At 46.5% G+C, this 27857-nt stretch overlaps 1 protein-coding gene across 2 annotated transcripts; it reads right to left on the bottom strand.

Moving 5' to 3' along the window:
* Positions 1-27857, bottom strand: NBR1 (NBR1 autophagy cargo receptor). Of its 2 annotated transcripts, none has more exons than XM_081166204.1 (21): positions 27710-27857; positions 25538-25648; positions 22883-22945; positions 21428-21446; positions 19853-19875; positions 18090-18293; positions 17536-17592; positions 16588-16796; positions 15487-15648; positions 14457-14663; positions 12818-12974; positions 11337-11624; positions 9787-9939; positions 9472-9547; positions 7947-8108; positions 7705-7845; positions 6419-6749; positions 6030-6124; positions 5334-5412; positions 3698-3803; positions 1-1972 (listed from the first exon to the last, which is right to left on the bottom strand). In XM_081166204.1, the coding sequence occupies exons 2-21, from the start codon at positions 25637-25639 to the stop codon at positions 1793-1795; spliced, it is 2814 nt and encodes a 937-aa protein (XP_081022330.1). In that variant the 5' UTR covers positions 25640-25648; positions 27710-27857; the 3' UTR covers positions 1-1792. The 2 variants fall into 2 exon arrangements, with proteins under 2 accessions (XP_081022330.1, XP_081022331.1); XM_081166205.1 differs by lacking the exon at positions 27710-27857 and adding an exon at positions 27675-27680 and having other exon boundaries at positions 25538-25649.

Below are 27857 nucleotides of genomic sequence, written 5' to 3' on the forward strand. Positions count from 1 at the left end.
TTATTTAATGTATACTTTATTTTAACATTTGTCACACCCCAAAGACTGTTCAAAGTGTTTATTCTAAGCAATATACAAAGATCTTAATATTTGCACTTTTTGAAATTATCACCCATGCACCCCTCTCATAAAATATATGAAGCCAACAAAAGAAAAGTTCAGCTTTTATGAAACCTAAAAAGAAATATCTCTCTACCAGGGTTAACAAGAGGTTTGCCAATAGGATTGGTAGCAATAGAACTAATTCAAGTCAAACAATATGATCTACCTAGGAATACCAAGATTCTCACCCATCAACCCAAAGCAAAGTAAGTCCTAATCTGGAGATCTCTGATCAGAGATATGTAGCTTTCCATGCACAAGTTAAATGAGGGTGGGGAAAGGCAGTGCACTGCAGAAGTAGGTGTTTCGTTTCGTTTTCCCTCTTCTAAAGCAAAAAGGGGTCTGAATCGCTTCCATCATTTCTGAATTTTCCCTCCCAATCATATTAGCCCAAAGTTGCAGGAAAAAACAGACCTGTGTTTGCCCCAACACACAAAAAACAGGTATGGGTTCAGCCACATCTCCAAGGGTAGGTGTGTCTTTTTTTAAACGATAGCAGCCACTCTTTTTATATTGTTTGAAAAGTCAAAGGAGCACCTGAGAGTGAAATAATCCAGTTGGAATGGGCACACATCCTGTTTATTCAATGGGGTTTGGGCAGAACTTCCTTCTGTCTCTTTTCCCTGATGGGATGGAGGAAACTTTCTCCCTTAATGCCATCTCTGATCCAGCATTTCCTCATGTTCTTTTATGCGCAATATTATGCAAATGCATATTTAAGGGCTTTATTAACATGTTTAAATTGAATCAACATTTGTTTAAAAATGTGCATTCCCCCCCCCAAAAAATAAAAAAAAATTGGTCCACTGGCTGGGCAGGATGGGTCAGAAATCTTGGATGTGAGAGTCTATTCATCTAAACAAGAGGAATGGGTCTACAAAAATAGTTTTGTGTCGTTTTCCCCCACCAAGCATGTCTTGACCATGTGTCAATCAAATACTTAAGTTATAATAGCTATTAATAATACCTCTAAAGATTTACACAAGAGGAGCAACTGCTCTTTGTTTTGGTATTTTTATGGCGAACCACCCACCCAGTCTTGCTACCGACTTTGCTCCTTTCATAGTCTATTTCACTCCCAGTAACTAACAGCAAACAGCAGCATTTAGGTTTTGATGGGATTGGCCAAGAACGCCAACAGCTAGACTATGACGAATGCATTTTAAGGTAGCGTCTGCAAAACACAACATGAAAATGCTGGTGGAATTATTGCTCCAACAAAATGCATGATTCCAAAACTAGAGGACAGCCAGCTCCACCACCACCTTCATGAGAGGACAGAATCGGGAATAGCTGGTCTTTAGTTTAGCTCCACCGCTGCCACCACCAGATGGGTAGGAACAGTACAGGAAGTCCCCTCAAGTCTCTGGTTCTTGCTTGCTTGCCGCTCATGAACAAAAGCCCTAAAATTCTTAGGAACACAGCTCACTTGTATTTCGTGTGTACATTCACCTCTTTTTACTACAACAAAATCTGGTATTATGCCAGTTTGGGGAAGGAACAACCCTTAGTGTTTTAAAGAAATCCTAGCGCCCGAGTCATTGGATACTGGTGGTAGTGGTGGTGATGAACCATGATGCAATGGGAAACAGAAGCCAAGCCATCTCTGCTGTGCTGGAACAGAAGGGAGCTGGAAGCTGCTGGTGCCATTTACTGCTCAGGTTTTAATGAGCACGGTGAGGGAAAAGGTTCAATACTGGTTTTCGTACCAATCGCTGTGACTCAGTTGCAGCAACTCAGTGACAACTTGGGACATATCACAGTTGTGTTTCCGTAGCAGCCTGAGGTTAAGGTGCCTGTCGCAGAAGCCCATCTCGCTCAGGTTGGCTAGGAAGGGGTTCATTTGCTCCTCGGTGGCCACAGGAAGAGCCTTGAAGGATGGAAGGAGGAGAACGATCAAAACCAGGAAATGTGCATGCTTACAGCTAGGGTTCTCTGCCAATGCTTTTCCCAATCTGTATGCATGAAATAAATCCCAACCTTCCACAGGAGAGGATGTTATCTTGGCAATTATTAATTATATTCATATCCCACCTTTCCTTCAGGAAACCCATTTTCCCCCATTATTTTATCTTCAAAAACGGACAAAATATACAGGTTACTCTTCCCACTCACTCCACAGTCAGCAGCATTTCAATAACAGAAGGCTTTCACATCACTCTGGTGGGTGAAGCTACCACCCCCATTTTGATCCTGCCTATTTCTGCAGCACTATGAGGGACGCGGGTGGCGCTGTGGTCTAAACCACTGAGCCTCTTGGGCTTGCTGATCAGAAGGTTGGCAGTTCGAATCCCTGTGATGGGGTGAGTTCCTGTTGCTCGGTCCCAGCTCCTGCCAGCCTAGCAGTCCAAAAGCACGGCAAAAAGTGCAATTAGATAAATAGGTACCACTCTGGTGGGAAGGTAAATGGCGTTTCTGTGCGCTGCTCTGGTTTCGGTGTTCCGTTGTGCCAGGTGTGGCTTAGTCATGCTGGCCACATGACCCGGAAAAACTGTCGGCAGACAAATGCCGGCTCCCTCGGCCTGTAAAGCGAGACGAGCGCCGCAACCCCAGAGCCATCTGCCACTGGACTTAACTGTCAGGGGTCCTTTACCTTTGCGATTTAAGGGATTTCTGGAATCCTTGCTGCCCTCCCCATCTCCCCTCCTCTCTGACTGCCTAGAGCGGGTGGGAAGGTAGCTCCACCTTTGCTCACACAGCCAAGTTCCTTTCGCAATCGCTATCTATTAATTTTTAACAGGACGGAGGACTGCGTGTGCTTGCTTCTCCCACTGCCCAGCTGTTGTCAAAGGGAAGAGCGAGCACCAGTCAACCAGAATGCAATGGGAGCGAGTAAGGTTTTCCACTCTGGTTCTGGAGAATGGTGAGACACAGGCGGCTAGTGGCAACCAGTCCAAAGAACAAAGCAGCTCATGGCTGCAGTCTGACAGAACAAGGCAGGTGACTGTCCCAATGAAATGATACAGCACCAACTTGCTGGAGCCAAGGGCCATCCTTGTGATGCTGCAGGTCTTCCGAAGCCATTTCAAAATGGCTTGCCCAGATGGGCAAGGCCCATGTGAGCATTCAAGATCCCAATCCTTGTTTTAGGAAGCTACCCTCCTCCTTGCTTTTCCTGTTAGCCCACGGCTTCCAAGGAATCCACAACTACAAGGTTGAGCTTTCAACATTCTGGAGATCAGAGCATCAAACCCGGAGTCTTTTGAGCCATCCAGTGCTGATTTGAGACACCAGCAATTGACCTCTTCGCCTACCTGCCCCAAAACAAACTTCCCTATTTTCTGTCCAGGTTTCCATCAGAGGAAGTCTTAATCTGACTACGGGGACATACACCTTCTTATCATCCCAAGCAACATTTAAACGTGAAATATTTATCTGGTGGCCAGCATCCAGCTCCTGGACATAGCAATCCCTGGTGCCACAAGTTCTCAAGTTCATTTTGCAGCCACAAAAGCTAGAAGCCTGTTTTCACGTGCATGTAACACCAAATTTGTACTTGCAGTGCGACAGTGGAGAGACAAAATACGCAAACGCTGCTCCGATCCCTTTCTTGCCCATTCCAGGGGGAGCATTATCATCCCAAGGAGCTGCCTACCTGCTCCACGGTGGGCGGTCCAGCGAACAGCGCCTTGTAAGCAGAGGCAGCCACTGACAAGGCCCCTTTCACGAGGTCACCAGCGAGGCTGTTCCCATGGGTGTGCCTGCAGAGTTAAGTTGCAATTAAAGGACATAAATAACAAAAGTAAAAGAACCGAGCAGGGTGTCTTAACGGGGCACATGCTAGGGTTTGGCTTAACAGTAAGGAAAAGGGGATGCACTGCTTGGGCCAAACCATTCAGGAAGAGAATGCTAAAAGGGAGGATTTCTGTCTTCTGTGCCTGAGCCTAAATAAATAAATATTCTGTACTAAGAAAACAATGATCCTGTGACTTTACCAGCATTTGACAGTGTGTTATACCAAATAAGCCTAGTGGTTCATCTAAAGGTAAAGGTACCCCTGACCGTTAGGTCCAGTCGCAAACGACTCTGGGGTTGCAGCGCTCATCTTGCTTTATTGGCCGAGGGAGCCGGCGTACAGCTTCCAGGTCATGTGGCCAGCATGACTAAGCCGCTTTTGGCGAACCAGAGCAGCACATGGAAACGCTGTTTACTTTCCCACTGGAGCAGTACCTATTTATCTACTTGCACTCTGACATGCTTTCGAACTGCTAGGTTGGCAGGTGGTCCAGCTAGATCGATATAATCTACAGTCATACCTCATGTTGCGTCTGCTTCGGGTTACGTGTTTTTATGTTGTGTCCCGCGGCAACCCGGAAGTACCAGAACAAGTTACTTCTGGGTTTTGCCGCTCGCACAGAAGCGCTAAATCACGCCGTGCACATGCACAGACACAGCTCTTCAGCTTGCGTCAGTTCCATGCTATGGACGGGCCTCCAGAACAGATCCCGTCCGTACCATGAGGTTCCACTCTACTTTGAATGGAAGCAGAAATCCAACCCTGATACTTGAGCCTCTTTTACGTGGAGATTCCACAGAATGAATACAATACAGAAACCTTGCTAAAGGTTTTATGTCTGGATGTAACAAGTGCCCAGGAACCCTTTGCATGCCAGATTAAAAATTCTAGAGAAAAGGGGTTGCGTATTAAATGAAAAGAAGTAATCGTCCTCTCTGAGATTTCACAAGGCATTTCCCATTCATTTTCATGCCCATCCTAGCAGCCATATTAGCTAGAAGCTTGCCCCTTATTAAAAAAACAAACTATTGTGTTCAAGTTGCTGAATTCCCACTATGGGTCAAATTTTTATTTGTTAAATTTCAATCCTGCCTTTCTACCAAAATGGTGCTCAGGGGAGACTAACCACAATAATACAAATACAACAAAACAGCAATAAGATACAAAGAATGAAACAAGGCAGGTAAAACCAAGAAAGATAGTCAGATAATACCTATCTATTTGCTACTGGTTCAAGTCCACTTATGAACAACAGACATCTCTCATAAAAATGTCACTGCCAGCCTACGTACTTGCACAGTGCAGTTTGCAACTCAATGAGCACATCTTGCCTAGCATAAATTAAGTTTACACAGCTGTCAGTGGGCATTTTGGGTAGGAGTGGGAGGGGATCTCAAAGCATACAGAAACAGACACTTATTTTTCAGCGAAAAATAGGACAGATACCACTTGCCATCCGGATCACAAAATCCCATCCTGACCCAGCTTATATTACCTGGAGAATTCTGGACATGTTGGTGTGCTATGTACATTCCCTGCAGGCGGAGGTTCAGGAACATCTGCTCCTTGGACCACTAGAAGAGAAATATTTGGGAGCTTGAGAGCAGGAACTGGCAGGAAAGAACCAAATAGCGACTATCAGAGAAATTTAATGGGGAACAGCATTAAAGGTAAAGGTAAAGGTACCCCTGCCCGTATGGGCCAGTCTTGCCAGACTCTAGGGTTGTGCGCTCATCTCACTCTATAGGCCGGGAGCCAGCGCTGTCCGCAGACACTTCCGGGTCACGTGGCCAGCGTGACAAGCTGCATCTGGCGAGCCAGCGCAGCACACGGAATGCCGTTTACCTTCCCGCTGGTAAGCGGTCCCTATTTATCTACTTGCACCCGGGGGTGCTTTTGAACTGCTAGGTTGGCAGGCGCTGGGACCGAACGGCGGGAGCACACCCCGCCACAGGGATTCGAACCGCCGACCATGCGATCGGCAAGTCCTAGGCGCTGAGGTTTTACCCACAGCGCCACCCGTGGGGGAACAGCATTACCCTTCATTGAATCTATTTAATGAAAGCAGCACCTTTCATTGATTTGCCACCACCCACCTTGAGGCTCTGGAAGAGGGTGGGCTGTAAAACTAATGATTTGAGTCAGGAGCAGTTGCTAACCAATTATCAGCCTGTAAATCATAGCACAGTACCTTCTCTGGTTTGGTCTGGAACCCACCAAGAGGCGTCCTCTCCACTGGGAACACTTGTTTCTTGGGAGCTGCTGTTTTGGGGAGGGGCCAGAGATCTACTGTTAAAAAATGGAAGAAAAGCAGGCATGTGGGAAGGTGTAGTAGCCAGAAACTGTAGAAAAAGCACACCCACCAAGCCTGAGCATATGTCTACGCTACACATTCAAGCCATTTCCCTAGTAACACGCCCTACTTAGTTTCGCCTGCGTTTGGATTTTTGCGCTTTGGTTGGCTGGCACACTAGGCCCAAACTCAGCAGCCGATCCCTTTTTTATCTCCTTCTGAAGGTTGCTTATGACTACAGAGACAAAAAAGTCTTAGCGCACTTTGGCTCCGGGTCCACTTGGTACCTTGCAGGCTGTGGTTCCAGGATCTGAGGGGTCAGAGGCACCTCGTCCAGTGTCTGCGAGGTGGTTAGCATGTCGTTGATACTGTGAGCTGAGGGTTGGTTCTCTCCCGCAGGGCTTGCCGAGGCCTCGGCCACTTTTTCCAAGCTGGGCTGAGAGAGTGCAGAACTGTACATAGACTCGCCTAGAGGGCGGCTGGTGTCAAAACACTCTGGGAGGATGATGATGTAATCCTCAGAGGAGGTAGAGGATGCTTGGCTACAGACTTCATCCTTGGCATCATCCTCGGTCTCTCCATCACTCAATTCCGCCCCGTCTTGCAGCAGGAGTTCCTCTAGGAAAAGCAGCGGAACAATTTGATTACAAAGACTACTGCAGCCCCTTTCTATTGATCCAACCCCCTGCAATGCAGGAATCTTTTCCTCAATGTAATTTGTTTTGTCCTATTGGGCACCATAAAAATAAGATTTTCTCCACAAAAGCCTTTTCGTGCGGCAGAAAAACAATAAAAGTACAGTCCTGTCGCCTATAGCTCACTTCCATAGATCAGCCTAAGCAATGCAGAAGCTGGGAGACATAAAATAATAACAATAATAATAATAAATTTTATTTATATCCCGCCGTCCCCAGCCGAAGCTGGGCTCAGGGCTGCTAACAACAATCAAAATAACCCAACGTTCTAAAAACATTTCATTATAAAAATTAATTAAAATCAAATTGGTGGCAACCATTAAGCAAAATTCTGTGCAGCTTGCCAGAGGAGGGGGTCAGGCTGCGCCCTGACCAAAGGCCTGGTGGAACAGCTCTGTCTTGCAGGCCCTGCGGAAAGATGTCAAGTCCCGCAGGGCCCTAGTCTCTTGTGACAGAGCATTCCACCAGATCAGAGCCACAACCGAAAAAGCCCTGGCTCTGGTTGAGGCTAGCCTAACTTCCCTGTGGCCCGAGACCTCCAAGATGTTTTTGTTTGAAGACCGTAAGACCTCCGTGGGACATACCAGGAGATGCGGTCCCGTAGGTACAAGGGTCCTAGGCCGTATAGGGCTTTAAAGGTCAAAACCAGCACCTTAAACCTGATCCAGGTTTAATGGAAGAGCTCTTAATCTTGGCTCCTAAGAAAGGTTCCACCACCTCCACTATCATGCTCTTCTTTGAACTTATTCCAATTTGAATTTATCCTTCTTGAGCATGGGGATCTATTAAAAGCTTTTTCCACCCATGGGGCAGAGAGACTGATACTCTCAGTTCTAGTCTCTCTTTCAAAGAAGCAATCTCTAGCCACTTCTCCTTACCAAATTCAGGTTCTTGGGCCACCTCTATGCCTTGATTCTTGGACTCTGGTTCCTGTAGTGTTGGAGAAGGAACATTTTCTATCCTAACAGGGTCCTTGTTTGGGCTGCAGTGGGCATTGTCCTGTAGTGCTTGTAGAGAACCTAAATCAACAAAAACACAGGAGCCGATCAAAATGCGAGATCGGCTTAAGCTTTTTCTGTACGTGTAATGCGCTCAGCAGGATGACAAATTAAACACTCACTCTGCAACGATTCCTTCCTCTGTGGGGGCCTGTGGTCAGGCGCAGCATCCAAGGTGAGAGAACGAATTACTGTTTCACAAACAAACTGGGTCCCACTCATGTCTTCCTCTCCTTCCTCGGAGTTAGCCGGATTCTCAGCCTTCCCTTTCCCTGCCTGGGCATCTGTAGGATGCAATGTTCTCATTAGCACTCGCCACAAGTTTTAGAACTCAAGCAGCCCTAGAAGCTGGGGGCTTGAGCTTCATCCTCAGTAACCAACCCAAATTATTATACAGAGACTTGAAACAATGGGAGGCCAATGCAGTTCAGATCACCAGATAATTGGGAAGGTCCATTATTTCAAAATAACAAATGAAGGCAACTAAGCAAGGGCACAGTTTATTACTGGGTGCGGATTTCAGCATTCTAAGAATCTCAGCTTTCATTTTTGAAAAATACATATGCTCTTAGGGCTTATGGAAGAGCTGAAATAGGCTTCAAATTACTTGAACCTGGTGAAATCTCAGAGACACAAGACAGGCTAAGTAAGGCCTTCTAGTCTGGCAGTGGATGAAGCGTAGCTTATTGTCCCTTGCTGTAACCAGAAGAAATGTAACACGCCATTTCAGGCTTCAAATTTACATGTTCTCCCCCTGCTCTCTTCCTCTATCTGGTCCCAGCCAGCCTTCTCCAGCAAGGAACTATCATGGGGCAGTGGTGACATGCACCAAGTCATGTCTGGAAGAGCAAGATGCCACCTGAAGGAACAGGAACCTGCTCTTGAGATTCCCAAAACTATTTTTGTGGACTGCCTCAAGTGTTGTGCAGGTGAAGGAACTCAAACCTGCCTGGAACTGTTCCAAATAGGCAGAAAGTGCTAGGGATTTCCTTTAATTACTTAGTGGCAAAAGAAATGTACCCCACATGCTCAGTACGGCAACACAGCTCAGATTTGAGCCAGAAGGGGTTACAAATTCATCGCCTTTGGGCGCCCATGATTCGACTGGCCGGCAGTCTCGGACAGAACTATAAAAACCCTAAATGGTATCTGCTCAGGCAAAGCAATCAGGGAGTCCAAGGCAAGCAAATGATGGTCAACTGGCAAGCCAAAATCGGGGTACAGTCCTCAGCACAGCTTCAAAGCAGCACAGACGACCTCAGATGCAGCTGTGGCAATACAAGAGGGAATTGCCAAAAGAATCTGCCCTGGTCTTCAGAGGAGCTAGTGCCAGTTCCAGGTTGGTGGAAGCTTGGGACCTATTGGTGAAAAGCTCTGAGCAGATAAGCCTCCTTTGTCTCTTCTCTACCACGGAAAGGGGCAGGTAACAAGCAAGAACCGCAAGGAGCAGGAGCAGGAGCAGGAGTCTCTGGGGACTGACAGAGGGGTTCCTACTGAAGCACGGGTCCCGACAGGTGCCCAACATTGGCAGCTCCTCCTTCTGGCCCTGGATGGAGTGCTAGACCTGCATCTCTAGGGGAGATGGGGCAAGGATGTGCCCATCACAACTACCACCGACAGGCCTCCTGGGGTTGGGGTGGTGCTTACCTCCAGGAGTGTTGTGTGGCACCTGCTCCAGTTCCTGCACTATGTTAATGTCCAGCAGTTCAAAGGAGAGCAGATCCTAGGAGGGAGAAGGGAAACAAAAGCATTCAAATTAGGGGATAAAAAGAGAGCGACAGTCCATCTCCGTCCCTCTCTGCCACGCCTGGTCAGCTAGACACCAAGTTTTATGAAGTTTAAGAGAAAACAGCCTTGCCTCACTGCAGAATCTTTGGTGTTGAAGGGCAGAACAAATGCGGAATTATAGATTTGCTGTGAATTCGCCCCGCCTCCAAGCTTGGCTCACACCTGGCATTTTACCTGAGCTGTAAGCAGGTCAACTGACGGGATGTAGAACTCTCTAGCGCTGAGGATGCTCTTCAGCTTTGGTGGAGCAGCTCGGCCAGCCACACCTCCCGTCATGGCACCATCAGCAGTTTGCAGAGTTTGCCCCTTGAACTTTGAGGGTCTTTCCTACAAGGAGAAAGAGAAACAGTGAAAGGACCATGGAGGTGACTCTTAAGGCGAGCAGCCTCATCCTAACTTAGGGCAAACAAAAACTCCATCTTTTTACTGTGCCATCAACATACAGGACAGTTTCTTGGGCACTAGAGTTCCATTTTGTTGCTTAAGCTTCCTGGCAAAAGGGGTGCAGTGAAAAAAAATACAAAATGCTTAATTATGGGCTGTGCCAAGAGACCAAACGAATCACAGGGACTAACAATCTTCCTCTCAATTCTCTATAGGTGACCACACAGAATGTTTGCAGGATCTTGTAAAATCCTGCTGGTGGAATAAATGCCACATAGAAAGCAAGATACAGAGTGTTTGTTCTTTTCCCACAGAAAGAGATGCATCTTTCACATCTGTTCAATTACATTCATGTTCCACTTAGGAACACAGGAAGCTGGCTAACTACCGCAGTGCTGCCCACACAGGCAGGCTTCAGGGTTTGCAATAGAAGTCATTCCCAGCCCCACCTGGAGGCAACAGGAACAAAACCTTGTGGAGCCAGTGCACACCACGGTTATCTACTCTTTGCTCAAAGAGAGTGTTTTTTAATTCGATGAAGAAGGGAGACCAAAAAAAGGCAACACAGACATGTATACGTATGAACACAGTTACTAAATGGATGTCACAAGCCTTATCTTGCCATTGGCTAAACCGCTATGACATCACTGACTTGACTCAGACTTTCTAATCTTATTTTCCATATACAGTGGTACCTTGGGTTAAGAACTTAATTCGTTCCAGAGGTCCATTCTTAACCTGAAACGGTTCTTAACCTGAGGCGTGCTTTCACTAATGTGGCCTCCTGCTGATTTCTGTTCTTATCCTGGGGCAAAGTTCTTACAATCTGGTTAGCAGAGTTTGTAACCTGAGGTACCACTGTATTCAATAAATATTTTCCACTCTTCTTTAAATATATGAAGCATGGAAGGAGAAGAAGGGAAGTCATTGGATATTTTAAAGTTTGTAAAAGTTTAATTTGAAATTAGAGAGGGAGGGAAATAGGGGTGCCTGGAGGCATGGCGGCTGAAGGAAGGTGGTTACATGAAGGTTTATGATATACACAGTGGTACCTACATTATACTGCACCACATACTATTATTAGTGCAAATACAAATGACCCTTTCAGCAGTGATTTGTTGGCAATAATTCAAAAAGTCTTAAGAGCAAAGTGAGCTAATTTAGCCGAGGAACTTGAATACACCTTGTTGCTGAAGGAAGGAGTGGGAAAATATATATGCAGAAAGCAGAGCAGCAGAGGCCTGAGGAGAAAGATCTAAGGGAAGGTGGTAAGCAGAAAGCAGACCTGGGGGGGAAACAGCAACTTACACAGGCTCAGGGATATAAAATAAGGGCCTCACCTCTTTCTTGCAATGGGAACTGCCCTTCTGGGAAAAACTGGACCCCAGTTTGCTATTCTCTGGGCAGTCTGTGTTGCAGGAGGGGTCTACCACAATGCTGCACCAGATCCGCGGCCCAAACTGCTCCCCTCTGTGCGATAACCGCCAATGAGACGTGTAGGTTCCTTCCATTGGAGGAGCTACAAACTCCACAGAGACAACCCCCTCTTGCCCAGGCAGCAGGGAGGGCACAAGGACATCCTTCTTGTCCGAGGACACCAGAGTTAAGTTCCCCCACATGAATTTCAGCTGAAGGATGGAGACAGAGAGAAAAACAAAAGGCCATTAACTTCTTCCTGGTCCCAGCCAAGCATGTGAAGGGAGCCTCATTCACCGCAAGTATCTTTCCGCAACAAAAAACCTTTTTTTTTTTTAAACCTAGCTTCCCCCCCAAGTCTGTTCTAAGGAATTAACTAGACAGCTTTGGAGACAAAAAATCCGAAAGGCTGGCAGACAAAGGTGGCAGAGGGACTAAGGCTGTTCCCATATTGTTTTGGGTTACTTGATAAATGATAAATAAATATCTTTTAAAATAATGGCGTCCCAACCTAGGGCAGGTTAAGTTTGGAACGACTTCAGAAGCAATGTGTGCGCTGTGGGGCACAGTTAGAGCAATTTTATCTGACAGACACATGGTCTCCTACTGCACCTTCCACAAAAAATCTGCTTCTCAATGCTTTCCCTGTGTTTCTTAAATCAATCCTGTGGCTTTGGATTTGCTCAGCAGCAAAAATGAACAACTACGGCAAGGATGGGAACACTGTAGCTGTTAGGCTAGAATTCCCTCCAGCCCCAGCCATCATGGCCAATGGTCAGGGATGAATAGGAGTTGTAGTCCAGGAACATCGGGGGGGGGGGGAGGTGATGGACAAAGGTTCCCCAGCCCTGGACCCAAAGGAACTTTGGGCTTTGTACCTTTAGGAGTCTGGCCAATGCCCCATGTCAGTTGTTGGCTGGCTGAGAATCTAAATCAAGTCCTCACCCAAATAATTTACAGGCGGTGATAGGCAAAGGATGGCAACAGGGCTCTGTACTGAAGCCTGTGAAATAATAAGAAAGCAGTACAGTGGACCCTTGGGTTACGCTACCTTTGGGTTACGTAACTTTCGGGTTGCGAAGGCAGCAAACCCAGAAGCGTATACTTTCCGGTTTCGCAAAAGCGCTCTGCACACCTTGTGCAGAAGCACTCTGTGCGCCACGTGCATGCGCAGAAGCGGCGCCTCATGTTGCGGACTTTTCGGGGTATGTACGGACCCCCGGAATGAATTAAGTTCGTATCCGGAGGGTCCACTGTATGTTGTGCTTCTGCAGGGTGTCTTTCTGTTGCTGCTGAGTAACCAAAAACAGCACCTACAAATCTGGGCTGAAGAAACTGTGGGGAATAGGGCATCGCTTGCAGGGAGATCTTAGCTCCAGCACATACCTTAAGCACTGGAACGCACCTTAGTGTCAGAGCTCCACTCCATGTTGCCAGTGTTCCTCATGCGCCAATGTTTGATGAAGGTCGTCCTTGGGTGCAGGCGAGTTCCGTCAGGAAGGTTCTCATCCACAAAGGCAGCGCTCAGCGTTGGGACAATGACTGGGCAGCCCTGCAGGGGACTGCAAAGAGAGGGGAAAGTCAGTACAGTTGCTTATCTCAAGCTGAGAGAAGGAAAGCTCACTCCCTCCGCTTATGGGAGGCAGATCTACAGTAAAGTTTAAAAGATCTGCATTTAACAGAAGTTCTAAGCTGCAATCTACTGCCAACTCTCCCAAGCAGAGTGTTCTTGAGAGGTAGGTCTAAGAAGGGACTGGGGATCTTGAACAAAGGATCCTCAGCAGCCCAACTTATAAATCCCGGGGGGGGGGGGGCGCTATCCAATGCATCTGCTCTGCAAGTGCAAGCAACTTGTGCTAGTGGAATGTACCGTATTTTTCGCTCCATAAGACGCACCTTTTTCCTCCTAATAAGTAAGGGGAAATGTCTGTGCGTCTTATGGAGTGAATGCGCTGGGCGGCAGAGGGATCCCTCGGCTACTGCTGCAGTCGTGAGCTGAGGGATGCCTCCGCAGCCGGAGCCATGGCTCCCGTCCGTCGCTCGCTGTGAAGCCAGCAGAGCAAGAGCCGCTGCACAGCTATGGTTCTTGCTCTGCTGGCTTCAGTGAGAGCGATAGCTGCACAGCTTGCTCTGCTGGCTTCACAGCGAAGCGGGAGGAGGGACGGAAGGGGCTCCGTGTAAGGGCTCCCATCCATCCCTCCTCCCACTTCGCTGTGAAGCCAGCAGAGCAAGAGGCGCTATGCAGCTCTTGCAGAAGCCAGCAGAGCAAGAACCGTAGCTGCGCAGTGGCTCTTGCTCTGCTGGATTCACAGCGAGCGACGGACGGGAGCCATGGCTCCGGCTGCGGAGGCATCCCTCAGCTCGTGACTGCAGCAGTAGCCAAGGGATCCCTCTGCCGCCCAGTGCATTCGCTCCATAAGACTTCATGGCTTCTGTCCCGCTTTGTACAGCTCTCACTTTGCTTGCCCATCCCTCCTCCCGCCTTGCTGTAAAGCAAGCAAAGCACCTGTCCCAGTGTCTCTTCCTCCTCTTCTTGCTCCGGAGTCACCGTGCTTTACAGCGAGGCGGGAGGAGGGATGGGCAAGCAAAGTGAGAGCTGCGCAAAGCGGGAGAGAAGCCATGTAAGCGGCTCTCGCTTTGCTTGCTTTAAAGCAAGAAAAGCGAGAGCCGCTTACATGCTCTGCGCAGAATATTTTTTTTCTTGCTTTCCCCCTCTAAAAACTTATGAAGCAAAAAACACAGTAACTTTCCCCTCCTCTCTGCTGTAGCCCCATGAGTGCCTTGAAGATCAGCTCCACAAGACGGGGGTGGGGGGTTGAGGGAAGGAGAGGAAACAGAAACACCACTGTGCTAGCAGAACTCTGCTGGTGCTGCTTTGCATATGACTCCAGGGTTCAGGGAGTCAAATAAGTGACAAGTGTCGGAGACGTTGCAGAGATTCACAAGAGCCCATAGCTTGGCTAGGGCGCAGCATCCCCCAGTAGTGCTCCAAACATGCAGATAAAATTGCCTCCCCCATGCAGCTCAGTCCTCAGTTCGCTTACAGAAGTGTATTGGGCTGCAGGCTCTCTGATTTGGCAGCTGTCAAGCCAGCGTTCTCCAGAGCATGGACAGAGTTCCACAGATGGATCTTCCGGTGCAGCTTCAGCTGCTTCTTGAGTTCCCGCACCTCAGCTTTGCGTTGCTTCTTCTCTGCTCGCAAGCGCTGCTTCTCCGCCTTCAGAAAGCGCTTGTCCATCTGTTTCTGAAGCCTGCGCAGGTCGAAAGCAGAGACTGGTTTGCTTACAGGAGGATCTGCACACCTAAAGCCAGACAGGGCAGGCGGTGGCTGTCGAGGCCATTTCCTTCAGCTGGGCTAAGCGTCACATCCAAAAGTCCCTCGGGTGCCAGTGGGGCATCTCATTGCAAATGGGGACATGAAAATTCTACGCAAAAGGCAAGGAACCTGTGGCCCTTGAGATGTTTGCAGGACTTCAACTCCCATCAGCCCCAGCCAGCAAGGCCTCTGATTAGGGACAATGAGAGTTGGGAGCCCAATAATCTCTGGAGGGCTACAGGTTTACCATGCCTGCTCTACACAGTAGGCTCCTGGGTGCCTACTGGACAGAGGAAGAGAAAGAACTGCTGGGCCTCTCCAAACACTCTGTTATAATATCAGCTCCATCAGGCTCCTACCCTGAACTTAGCAGCCATTTCATCAGGAAATGCTGGAAGACAAGCAATGTTTGGTTCCCCCTCTCAGTTAAAAATCTCTCAATTCCAGCTGATTGTTCTGCATCCTCCTGCCTCCCTATTCCTTTTGTGCTGGGCAGTTTAGATTCACATTGCATTCCTTGCATATTGTACACAGGTAGGCAAAAGAAGCTTGAAGACAGAAAGCCACAGAACACAGGATGCCAGGTGGAAACTGAAATTTACATAATGATTGAACTTAGAACCAAATCTTTTTCTGCAGGCCTCTGGGTATCCCTCTACTAGTTTTCTTAATTGTGTGCTTATCCACTACCAGCACACACCCCAAATATATAGGCAGATCCAAGGTGACTCACAGTTTGCAGAGCATGGGCTACTTACCTGGCTTGTTCCAGAGTGGCGAAGCGAGGAGTGAACTGCCCAAGATTATATGTCTCTGAGATACACAATACTGGCTTCCTCAGCTTCAAAAGTACATGGTTAGGGTCGTGAGCATATGTCCCCGTTTCACATGATTCACAGATGCTATAGGATGGGCACACACTGTCAAGAGAGGAAAGGCTATGAGATACCCAACAGCTTTTTCATCTTTTACTAACTGATCTGGTTAGATCAATTTATGTTAAGATGTGATTACAAATGTGAGAAAGTCCTGAAATAAAACAAAAGCAATTTTATTTCTGTTAGCATGCAGGCTAAAAGATTTCACTTCTCATAAAATGTAACCTTGCTTGTGAGCTTTTCCACCATCCTTCCCACCCCCAATTGGCTGAGCTTTTGCATTGCCATGACATGTTCACAAACATTCTAACGGCTTAGTGTGACGGTGCCAGCGACAGGATTCTGAAAACACTGCAGCTTTTGAAAGAGAACTGAAATATAAGTTTGGATGGGAGGCTGGCGGCTGGGAAACTGAGTGGGTAAAGGACCCAGAAAGTTGAAGAGAAACTGACCCCTGAAGGATAACCAGTTTTACTACCAGACGATGGTGGTGGAGGTAAACAGCAAAGCTCTTGTCTTTTAGTAGCCCTGCAGCTGAGCTCTGTTGTCATCTACATCTCCCTTTCACAGTTGCCAAAATGAAGAAGCATCAGGAAGAGACAGACATCAGTAAGAGAATTCCTCAACTTGCTGATGTAGCTTGATTTGCCTTTCTTAATGAAGATTTTTTTTAAAGTATAAAAAAAAACCAAGAAAGGCAAACAGGTGAAGACAACAATTTTTTTAAAAGGGCAGAAGTGCCAATGAAAAGGGGGATTTAAAGGTCATTGGATTCCCCTCCCAATCCACAGAACATGCTTCCAATATTTATCTTGGATAATTTTGGTCATAAGGACTAGAACTCTGACTTTTTACATAACTACAACACACCCTCCCTTGCTTTAACCTTGGAGTCTCTGGATGCCAAATTCGGACATTCTGGACACAAAGAACCAACACAGCTGTACGATTTGCATTTTCACCCTTCTGCCCATGTCCTACCTGCACTGGTAGCGAATGCCCACGATAGAGGCCTGACAGTTACTGCAGGAGAGAAGCCAGTCAAAGGGGTTTCCTTGCACAGAGGGGCTTGCAGGGGTGTGGGGCGTGGCGCTGCTCAAGGAGCTGGGGAGCTGGCCAGAAAGGAGGAGCTTCTCACTCAGCTTCTGTTCAAGCATTTCAACGGTCTCTTGAACCACTTGCTCCCGGAACTGGAAAGGGGAAGAGGTGCGCCATAAGAAAAGTCTCCTAGATTTTCTCTAAAAGGTACTTCTACTCTGCTCCCCTGTCCCAGAACTGGTGCATGCAGAGATACGCTAGGCTTGGGAAGCAATACGTAGGTTGATGACAACAAAATAGTATTGGCCACAAACACATACAGTGGTACCTCGGGTTAAGTACTTAATTCGTTCCGGAGGTCCGTTCTTAACCTGAAACTGTTCTTAACCTGAAGCACCACTTTAGCTAATGGGGCCTCCCACTGCTGCTGTGCCGCTGGAGCACGATTTCTGTTCTCATCCTGAAGCAAAGTTCTTAACCCAAGGTACTATTTCTGGGTTAGCGGAGTCTGTAACTTGAAGCGTATGTAACCTGAAGTGCATGTAACCCAAGGTACCACTGTACATTGTTATGAAACCCAGGACAATCACCATATTTATATGTTTTTGATTGCCATATGCACTCCTCCACCCATTACAACACTTAAGATCAACTAAGTGCCCTCTTAACAATATGAGCCAAGCACTGGATATTTATCCAGACTGCAATTTGATGTAGTGTGGTATCAAATTTCAACTTGCAGGCCAAGCTCCATTATGTTAAGGAAGCACAAGTGTGTGTTTGCGCGTGGAAATCTGTGGTTCTCATGGTCTGGCTTGAGAAACCCTCCAATGACCCCTTCCCCAAGGTCTGAAAAGACAAATAGAAATCTAAGAGCAGAGAGGAACTCACCCTTTCCAAATAGCTGGTGAACCACTCAGGAGGGGCCTCACTGGGATGCTGCTCACTCTGGGGAGACAAAAAGGGGGGGGGGAATGCAGCCACACAACTTAACACACAACTTCCTTGTACACAGTTCATAATTAACTTGAGACTGAGCAAACAGCAACACACATTCTTTGAAGCAGGACACAGTGTTTTTCCTCCAAAAGAAAGATGAACACCAACTTCCCGCTAGGAACAGGAGTTTCGTTCTTCTGGCAAAGCAGAATGTAAGCAGCACCTTTCTACTTGTGGAGAGCAGTTCCTGAGCATCTGTCTTGTGTGTTCAGTTGCCTTAGCTGTGGAAAAGCCAGAGGCAAGCAAGCATCTCCCACTGCTTCTCAACAGCGCAGCTTTGAGTTTACAGAAAGCAGAATGTCTGCTTGCCACTGCTGGCGAGGGTGTAATGTGGAGCTGTGTTATAACTATCTGTTGGAAGCGCATAACATGTTGACATGCTTCTAGCGCATCAGGTAAACAGGATGGCTCCAGGGGCCCAAGGGACACACATCTTTTGTTCCTACCTGTCTCTTCTCATTCTCTCTTCCAGTATCTCTGTCCTGAGCCAAGGTCCGAGCAAGCATGGAATAGTGGGCAAGGGGCTTCCTCCCATCTCTGGGACTCTGGGTTTTCTCAGCCTTCTCGGGGGCTTGCTGTGAAGGCATGCCCAGAGGAGCGCTTATTTGATAAACATTCATCTGTAGCCGATTGCCTTGTTTCACTGCAATCTAAAGAAAGAGCTTGCAATAAGTATACTTTTACATGCACTCACACTTCCCCATGAATCCTGTGCAGGGCTTTCTTAAAGAGGCAAAGCCAAAAATGAAAATCGCATGCGAACCTTGAATCAGTCACTCTTATTGTTCAGGGGAAACACAGCTGTTTGGAGTTAGAATAAAACGAACATGCACACAACCTCAGAAACAGAGCAAACAAGAAGTTCTGAATCTGAGGCTGAGGAATGCTGCCTTGGTTTGTTTCCAAAGGTAGCTGGCAAGGTAAACATGTAGAAATGAACCCTAGGAACAGTGTCAGGAAATGAAAAATATCCATCAAAAGCAGGGGCCAGGATCAAACTAAGGTTAACTTCTAGAAGAGAAAGGCAAAATTCAGACAGTGCGCCCACAAGACCGCAAGTCTCTTTATGGGGCAAATTGACAAACCAACAATTCTGCTTTGATGCACATTGCCTTGGCCAATTCACTTTTCTCAGCTTTAATTCTGCCAGCCTGTAAAATGGAAACAGTAAAAAGGATCTCTCACACAGGGTGGCCTGGAGGGTAAAACACCCACCCACAAAAAATTTGCTTCAATGCACTCTGCAAATCCAAGTGCTATAGGTAAGAGAGAGGCCTTGAACCTTGAAGCATGACAGGCAACCCGCATAAGAATGTCGGGAAAGGTGATGTGATCAGAGTTATATCAGAAAAAGAGGAGCTTAGCAGATGTGTCCTGAGCCAACTGGAGAGCCAACTGGGAGTGGAGTTACAGCAGTCCAGCTAAGAGGAGATCAGTGCACAGACAAGTGACCACGAAACTGTAGTGTGGATTCGCAAGAACTTTACAGCACCCTGGAATGCACCAGTGTGTGTTAAGTGTAGCCGCTTTTACCTACACTGAAGTACAAGTAACATCATGACTCAAGCACCATCTTCTCAAGCATGCTTAATATTATAGGAACAGTCCTGCGAGGCTTAACATGACAGACACAGAGCAAATACTTGAGCTACAAACTTGGGGGGGGGGGGAGGTTATATGCAACCTTCAGTGCAATGACTTTTGGCTGTACAACAGAATGTCCCCTCCACCTCCTCCTTTGCTAAATTTGTTGGTGCAAACAGAAATCATTGTGCCAAAAAAATGAGTGCACTGGATGCCACGCTGGGTGTCTCTCCCCCCCTCCCCCCGCAGATTTCATGCAAGGTAGGCCTATTAGCATTACACTAAGCTTTGGCTAGAAAAATATGTAAATTCTTTTTGACAGCAGCAAGAGTGTCTCACAAGCAGAAGTACCAGTGAAGGAGGCCTTCAAACTTTGCCCCCGCCTCCATTCTGCTTCAGATATGAAATTTATGTGGGAGCAATGCTCCTACAACCGAGAGATAACAACATCACTCCCAATGAGCTTAAGGCACAGGGTGTTAATAGAACCACCAGTAAAACCTGACAACCCTGAGAAATGTGGAAGGAAGAGATTTCCACAGATTCTTCCCACACCAAAGAATGCCCAGGATTTTGTAGCTGTACTGTTTCAAAAATAGCCATAAATGCTGATCACATCCGTTACCTTAAGAGCTTCTTCGTATTCCTCTGTAAAGAGAGAGAAAGCCACAGTGAGTTCTGTTGTATTCAGACTTGCAATAAAAGTCACCTTTGCACATTTTATAAATCAACATCTACATTAATCCTATGCTACGTGAATGTATTGTATGCTACTCACTAGGTTTCCTTCTGGCCGCTGGGTTAAACCCCGTTTCCCAATTCAAGGCCCATTCAAGGATGTGAAAGGGAAATTCCTACATTCATTCTGCAATGCATGAACTTAGGGACTTATTTAATGCTGACTGCTATCAATGAAACCACAACCCATGTCCTGAGTTTCAAATCTTCTATGTAAAAAGTTTCCAACTTGAAAAGAAAATAACCATTGCAGTGTCCTGGATTGTGTGAGTACAACACATTTCAGCTTTCCTCCAGTTTGGGAAGTATTCAGGTTTTATAGCCTCTGAGTCAGTGAGGCCCAAATATATATTATTACATGCCACCGACGCATGCCAAACGTCGCATGAGACTTCAGGGGTTCCAGGAGCTTAACCAGGGTCCATGTTTCCTCTTGGGAATAGGACACAGTGCAGTCTGTGGTGTCTTTATGATACATGGTTTGTTTACGCATACATACAAGCTGGAGTCTACAATGGAGGAAGTTCGCAGCAGCAGCAGCAAAACATGCCAGGTTATTCCATAGCAGCAGCAACAACAATATACCATTCAATGCTTTGAACTGCAGCCAGTAGAATTAGACGTTTCAATTAACACGTTGATTGGCTAGGATTACTGTCCTAATACACAACTTCATAAATCTGCCTAATTTAATTAGCATTTACCTATGATAACTACTGGTGCTTATAAGCGAGTACGTCACACCTCCCACGATTCCTAATACATACTTGGATCTGGCCATTTCCGGTCTCCAGCTCTAATTCAATTCTAATGTTTATTAAAAGCCAAGCATTTGGCACTCTCAGACCTTAAACAGTGTAAATACTTGAGCCTAACTGACTCACAAGGGCATAAAAAAATTTATAGGATGCTAAGAGACTAAACAAAAAACAAAAAAACTGACACTTGCCTATTGCCTGCAAGTCCTGCTCTCATTTGCTATTGGCTGTGCTGCTGTGATGTCACTGAACAGAAAGGAATCAACTGTTTTGTATGAGTGGAGTGGAGTCAGAGATGCAAAGTCAGCAAGGAAGGGTGTAAGAAAGACAGGCAGTGGGGGGAAAAAGGCTGTGTGGAGAGCCCAAAGTAGTAGAGCAGGAACTGGATGACATTTTAATTTGAGCGAGCCAGTTAAATCTTTGGCTGCTAGTCTCAAGTATAATTACATAAAGGGAACCAGGAACACTGCAGTGAGAAAGGCTACTTTCTATCTGTAAAGGAGAACTGCTAGGAAAACCCTGTAACTTCACTAAATGCAGACTTCTTTATGTGGTGAAAGTGAGGCATGTTCTCCTGCGCATAAAAAGTGCAATACTATTTGTACCCAAATTTCCCCCTACAGGATATAAAAATGCAGGCTTTATTCAGAGAAATACAGCTGATAATCCTCATCAGATGTTTCAGGCAAGCAACAGAAACTCACCTGCGGTATTGACAGACACCTGTGAAAAGAAATCAAGCACAAATGAAGGCTTATTCCCTGTTGCTGGTCACATTCACCACCCTAAAATCAAAAGGGGATTTCTCATCCAGGATTTCAGAGCAGTTGCCTGGCTTCTGTCACCACTCCCATTGTTTCTAGCCACTCTCCTTCATATCATTAGCTTGCTTCCCTTCTTCTTACCACCCCACAAAGTAGGTTCATACTTTAAGGTACTGTCCAGCCCAGTAACTCCACCCAGGCTATGATTCAGCAGATTAGACCCAGGGCAACAGATACACACCAGACAGACTTTATTCAAGTTTTATACGCTGCAAATCTCCCACTAACACAACACATAAAAGCTTTTCATAATCCACAACGCTCTTCTTGGGCAGGAATGTTACAGACTTCACTTCTGAAGTTCTCTACACAATGACACCAATTAGCTTAATAACTTGCAATAGGAGATCCAGCCTCTCCTCAGCCCAGCAAGATTTCCTCATTTTGGAATCTTAGCATGTCGGTTCTCAGCAATGGAGAAATGTGGAGAGGCAGGTACCAGAATGCACTGAACATAGAAAGACTGACTTCCGGTAAAAATGAATAACTCATCTCCCTTCTCCTGGGATAAGCAAGACCAGGCCTACTGGCGTTAAGAGGGTAGTGTTCAGTTTGTGACATGCAACTGATCCAATGTAGACAGAAAACGTCATACAGTGGAAAAGAGCCAGTACACCTTATGCAACAGGAACATCACAGCAGATGTTTTAAGACTACAACTCTCATCATCCCCAACCACTGGACATTACGTTCTATGGCTGATGGGCGTTGTGGGTCAACTGCATCTGGAAAGCTACATGTTCCCCATTCCTGTTGTAGGCAAATTTTGTTTCAGGATAATTATTCTCAGACTTCTTTGAATCCCCATTCTGTTAAAACAGGCTTCACGACTGAGAAAACCCAAAGACTAAAGATTACCCAATACAGAACAAGCGTTCACTGATGAGAAAGGAAGCTACAGTGGTGCCTCGCAAGACGAAAAGAATCCGTTCTGTGATTCTCTTCGTCTAGCGGTTTTTCGTCTTGTGAAGCAAGCCCATTGAAGGATTAGCGGATTAGCGCTATTAGCGGCTTATCTGCTGATCGGATCAGCTGATAAGCGGCTTAGAAAAAGGGGGGGAAGGGGGAAAAACCAGCAGGAACTCGCAAGACATTTTCGTCTTGCGAAGCAAGCCCATAGGAAATTCATTTTGCAAAGCACCTCCAAAACGGAAAACTCTTTCGTCTAGCGAGTTTTCCGTCGTGCGAGGCATTCGTCTTGCGGGGCACCACTGTATTTTGTAAGAGATGCAAGTTTCTTTATAGGGAATTGACGGTGCCAGACTCCGTAAACCTTCCTCCCCAAACTTTCACATTTAAAACAGACCCTACACAGGAACTGTGGAGATAATGTACCTCGTCTTGATCCTCATCTAGGTACTTGATCTGGATATCATTCAGTTCAAATGAGACTTTCACCTGCAAGAGAATGGAAGTGCAGTGAACTAGGCTGCTATGCCTGGGGTCAGCAAACTTTTTCAGACCTTGGGGGGGGGGGGGAGTGAACGAATTCCTACGCACACTGGGAAGAATGGGGCTGGGGAAGGGCAGGCATAATAAACTAAAATAGTGTGCAGTAAAGCGGGGTGGGGAAGGCTCCTCAACAAACAAGCTCACACACCACCAAGCTGCTCATCCTTCAGCCACCCCCCAACACACACACAGACCCACAATCGCCCCATGGAGAAAAGAGCAGCAAGTTCAATATGCAGAAAACGGCCAATGGCGGCTCCAGAGAAGCAGCACCGGGGGGGGGGGGAGCTGGAAGAAGAGGCGAGGGGGGAAAGTAGTCCTCCTCCCCACCCCACCCCACTTCTCGGTTTGCCGCCTGCCTCATTTGCTGAAGGGCTGGCACTGGTGGTGCGAAACAGGCTTCCTCCCTGCCTAGACAAAGAGCCGTCACCGCTTTTTGTGAAGCGGGTAGGCAGAGCGAACATGTCTGCTCTGCTCTCTGGCCCACAGCGGCACCAGGGCGGCGGAGGCAGGAGGAAGATTATTATTATTACAACTATTTCCCCAATGGCCTGACTTGGAGGGAGAATAAGAGGAGAAATGTTGGTGGGAAAGCAGAGAGAAAGAGAGGGAAGAGGATTTTTGTCCTTCCACCATCTACCTCCACGTGCGCACTCAGCTTCTGGGGGCACAAAACAATACAAACACTAATAATAATACTAATATTAACAATCTCGGGGTAAGTAAGCAAGCAAAGGTGTGTGAAGGAGGCGTGTCACTGCAGCTGCCCGCTGTGGTGCAGAGCTGCATGGCAGAGGCAGCGCCAGCCAGCTTGGCTGCCCGGACGGAGCTTCTGCAGGCGACGGGAGAAAGAGGCCGAGCTGACCACTGGACAGTTTGCTTAGCAGCCCATCCTCCCTGCCCCCAGTGCCCAGGATTTCATCAGATGCTGCTCACATGTTTTTAAGCCAATCCTTGCAGCCATTAGGGCTACAAGCAAAGGCAATAGAAATAATAACAGATTCTCAAGAGTGCCAGTATGAAATTCCAGAGAATCTGAGGACTAAGTAATATTCCAAAAATATTTGCCAGACTCTCCAGAGAAACTGTACCTTGCACCAATCATGTAATGCTCCACTCACTGCAAGCCAGTAGTGTACAAGCAAGGTAAACACCTGTGTGCAAAGGGCAAAGCAAGCTCACGATAAAATCCAGCCAAACTATCCCTCAGCCAAGAGGCAGAGTAAGTGGGCATTTCTTTTACTTTGTGGCAGACAGCAACACTGGATTTGCATTCAGCCAGACTTCTCTTTCAGCAGCAGAACTGCAGAGATCTGTTCACTTCCTGCCACTTTCAATAAAAGGTGCTGATCTACAGTGGTACTTTGGTTTACGAACTTAATCCGTTCCGGAAGTCTGTTCTTAAACCAAAGCTTTCTTAAACCAAGGTGCGCTTTCCCATAGCAGCGGGGGACTCAATTTACAAATGGAACACACTCAACAGGAAGTGGAACATGTTCTGCTTCCAAGGCAAAGTTCACAAACCAAAGCACCTACTTCCGGGTTTGCAGTGTTCTTAAATCAAGGAACCACTGTATTTCAAGCAGATCTGAGTAATGAGCTCTGATCCTAGCAGGTTCTCCCTTCAAATAAAAGTCCATCTTGTTGGATTGTAGCTCAATCCCCATGTAGCTCCTGATGAAGTTCCTACCAAGTTCCTGTGTGCCAGGCCTCATTTGTTTGCTCCCATGGAGCCGACAGAACACAAATTCAGAAAGTTAAATGGGAACTCAACTTACATTTATGGCTACCATCACCAGCGACTCACCATCTTTGGCAAACCTTAGTAAGCAAGCTGAAAGTGGTGGTTGCCCCTTCCTTGTCACTGATCTGGCACTGTGTCTCCACACAAGGTCAGGGACAATCTGCTACGTTAGGTTTGAAATGGGAAAGTTTTGATGAGGAGTTGCTGGGTTGGCCACTGTGTGGCTGAGGCACTTCAGCCATGTCAGCAGGACAGCAGCCAAACAGCCTTTAGTATTCTTTCCTATCTCAAGAGTTGGTAAGGGGTAGGAATCACTGTGCAAGAGCCAGACAATTCTCACTCACCTCTTCCTAACTGGGAAGAAGGGCTGGGGTTCATATCATGCTTGCCAGAAGGCAGTGGCAAGCTTATCATGGCTACGGGTGGGTGATATCTGGTTTTCAATATCACTATACATCACCAGCTGAACATAATGATATACCAATATATCACAATGCCTAAAATAAGGATGGAGCCATGTAGAACCATTGGCTACCTTCACAGTTTTCCCCACCTAATTTTGCATAGAAGACACACACAAGATGATTTGCAATATATTGCCAGGTCAAAAATATGAACCCAATATAATGATATGGATTTCAAAACCGGTTTTGGATGCTATATCGATATAATCATCCAGCCCTAATCATGGCAAGCAAAAATGTGGAAGTCTGATAACCAGAGTTAACTTTCATTATATATATTAATTTTTCTGTGTTGTTCAGTGTATTTCAACCATCAAAGATCCAACTCACCATGGCTTCCACATCAGCCCATGTGGTATTAGATGAATCTGACACAAGGAAGCTCTGTGTGTCACCTTGGAAGGTCACACTGAGATTTACCTGTGGATCCATGCCGCAGGACTATGGAAAGAAAATGAAAGTAATTAAAATCTAAACAGCTTGGATGCTTTGAAGTGAATGCAACCACCTCCAGAAAAAGAGGTGCTGGGGCTCTGGTTTACTTGAATGTTTTTCTTACTGCTCCTGAAGCCCTCCCTGTCCCGCCCTGCCAGCCAGCCAAGCATTATGATTCCCCAGTGCTTAGGCAATAACACTTTGTACCTGCTCACAGCTTCTCTTTTAATATTAACTTTGACTGGGCTGATTTACTTGTAAATAACTTTTGAAAAATAATAAAGTAACAAGTGAGGCTATCAAGAGAAAAAGCTGGTTTTACACCAAGCTATTTGGTTTTAAACAGCCCAATATTTAGGTATTGCCACTCACTCAATTTCTTTTCTTTTTTTACAGACACCGCCCAGATTCATTCTAGATAATCTCTCAACAGCTGTTTGCATGATTTAGTGCTTCCAGTCACCTGACTCTAATTTTCCTAACGTCATAAACAAACTAGACCATATACAGTAGTTTACTAAACACCACCCACTAACATTTCTTACTCCTGTAATCATGTCCACCCAGTACCTCATTTTATTTAAAAATAAACAAATCCAACTACACTTTAAAGAAATTCAGATTAATGACAACTGAAAAACAGGGATTTCAACAAGAGCTGTGTCTTGCTAATGCAAATAATGAACATTTTGTAAAATACTAATGTGTTATGCCAACCATTTCCAAGATCAGAAATGCCTTTTACTTCAGCCACCAACCCACTATTTAAACACTTTCTAACACCAGATCTCATTGGGATTTATGTATATCTACCTCTGTTGACGTTCTTGCTATTGTTTTTCTCTTCATATCTTCTGTTTCGACAATGGTATTGATCTCTCCTTTGCCCTCCCCTCAACCCTGTTGAGCACAGACTGTACTACTTAGTTCATACACACAACCCAATTACAGGTTATATGACCCACAGACTGAAGCCCAACCTGTTAAACAAATGACACAGCTGAGATAAAAGGGGTGGGGAGAAGTCCTGCAATAGCTGAAATACAGATACAATAATGCAGGTACAGATAATGTTTTAACTGGAACACTACAAAGATTCCCGAGGGGGAACCATCTTGGAAGTAAATCCCTGGGCACAGGAAATTGCATTCTTACAGGGTGCATACCGGAAACTCGGCTACCCATCTGACCTAGTTGCCTGTCTTGGCGAGAGATTGCCCTGAAGCCAAAACAACACCAACAACCCTGAGTTTAAAGGCCGCAACTGCCACACACCATACTTGCCTGATGCGAGAAAACTCCAAGACCATAACTGAGACAAGAAGAGCTTGGAGGCATTGGGATCAAGCAGCATTAGCCACGTATTAGCGAATGGGAGATATATATATATATATATATATATACACACACACACACACACACACACGCCCAAAAAATATATCTATACATAGACACACACACACACACACACACACACACATATGAATATATTATACACACACACACACATATATACATACATTACACACATACACATATTATATATATATATATCTCCTACCACCACTAAACATCCTTTTGGGCTTCCATGGTGTTTCTGGGCTGCATTTGAAATAGGTTGGCAGGCAGCAGGCGAGGCGATGCTAGGCTACTCACCCAGCTGTGAAATTTTATTATTAATAATAATATCTAAATTAGTATACTGCCCTTCATCCGTAGTTCTCGGGGTGGTTCACAGAATAAAAACACGATACCGAAACACAAAATAACTCCCCCCCCCCACAACAACATATTTAAAGGGGTGCAGAAATGAAGGCAGGGAAGCAACTTGGGTTCCCCACCACCACCCCACCGTCGCCTCAGAGATATATTTTTTTTTACTCGCCACAGGGCACGAGAGAGAAACTAACCCCATTATAACCACATAGACAATAGTGTGGTTGTTGTTGTTGTTGTTTACAGAAGGGGGGAAGGGTATACTTCTCTCCCCTCCGCAGTCCCCAGCCCACCGAAGCGACCCTGCCTCCTCCGAGTCGCGCCGCCGCCTCAGGACAGAGCGCCCCTTACCGTCGCGCCGCCGGGTCCTCTGGGAGCTGCGCCCGCCCGCAGCTGTCTCGGCAGCGAACGCTCCGGCGGCCCCTTCTCTTCGCACCTCCTCGCGCCCGCCCCGCGCTGTGACGCGGGGGGGAAACATGGCGGCTCCACCCGAGGCTGG

Source organism: Podarcis bocagei, assembly GCF_964188305.1.
Source record: "Podarcis bocagei genome assembly, chromosome: 13".
Lineage (NCBI taxonomy): Eukaryota > Metazoa > Chordata > Lepidosauria > Squamata > Lacertidae > Podarcis > Podarcis bocagei.

Excerpts from the sequence above, each read along its gene's own strand:
- NBR1 (XM_081166204.1), bottom strand. The coding sequence starts at position 25,639 with ATGGATCCACAGGTAAATCTCAGTGTGACCTTCCAAGGTGACACACAG. Across the intron at positions 6,125-6,418 it reads CTGGAACCACAGCCTGCAAG|ATCTCTGGCCCCTCCCCAAA; the intron begins GTACCAAGTGGA and ends TTTTAACAGTAG. Across the intron at positions 5,413-6,029 it reads TCCAGACCAAACCAGAGAAG|TGGTCCAAGGAGCAGATGTT; the intron begins GTACTGTGCTAT and ends TTTCTCTTCTAG.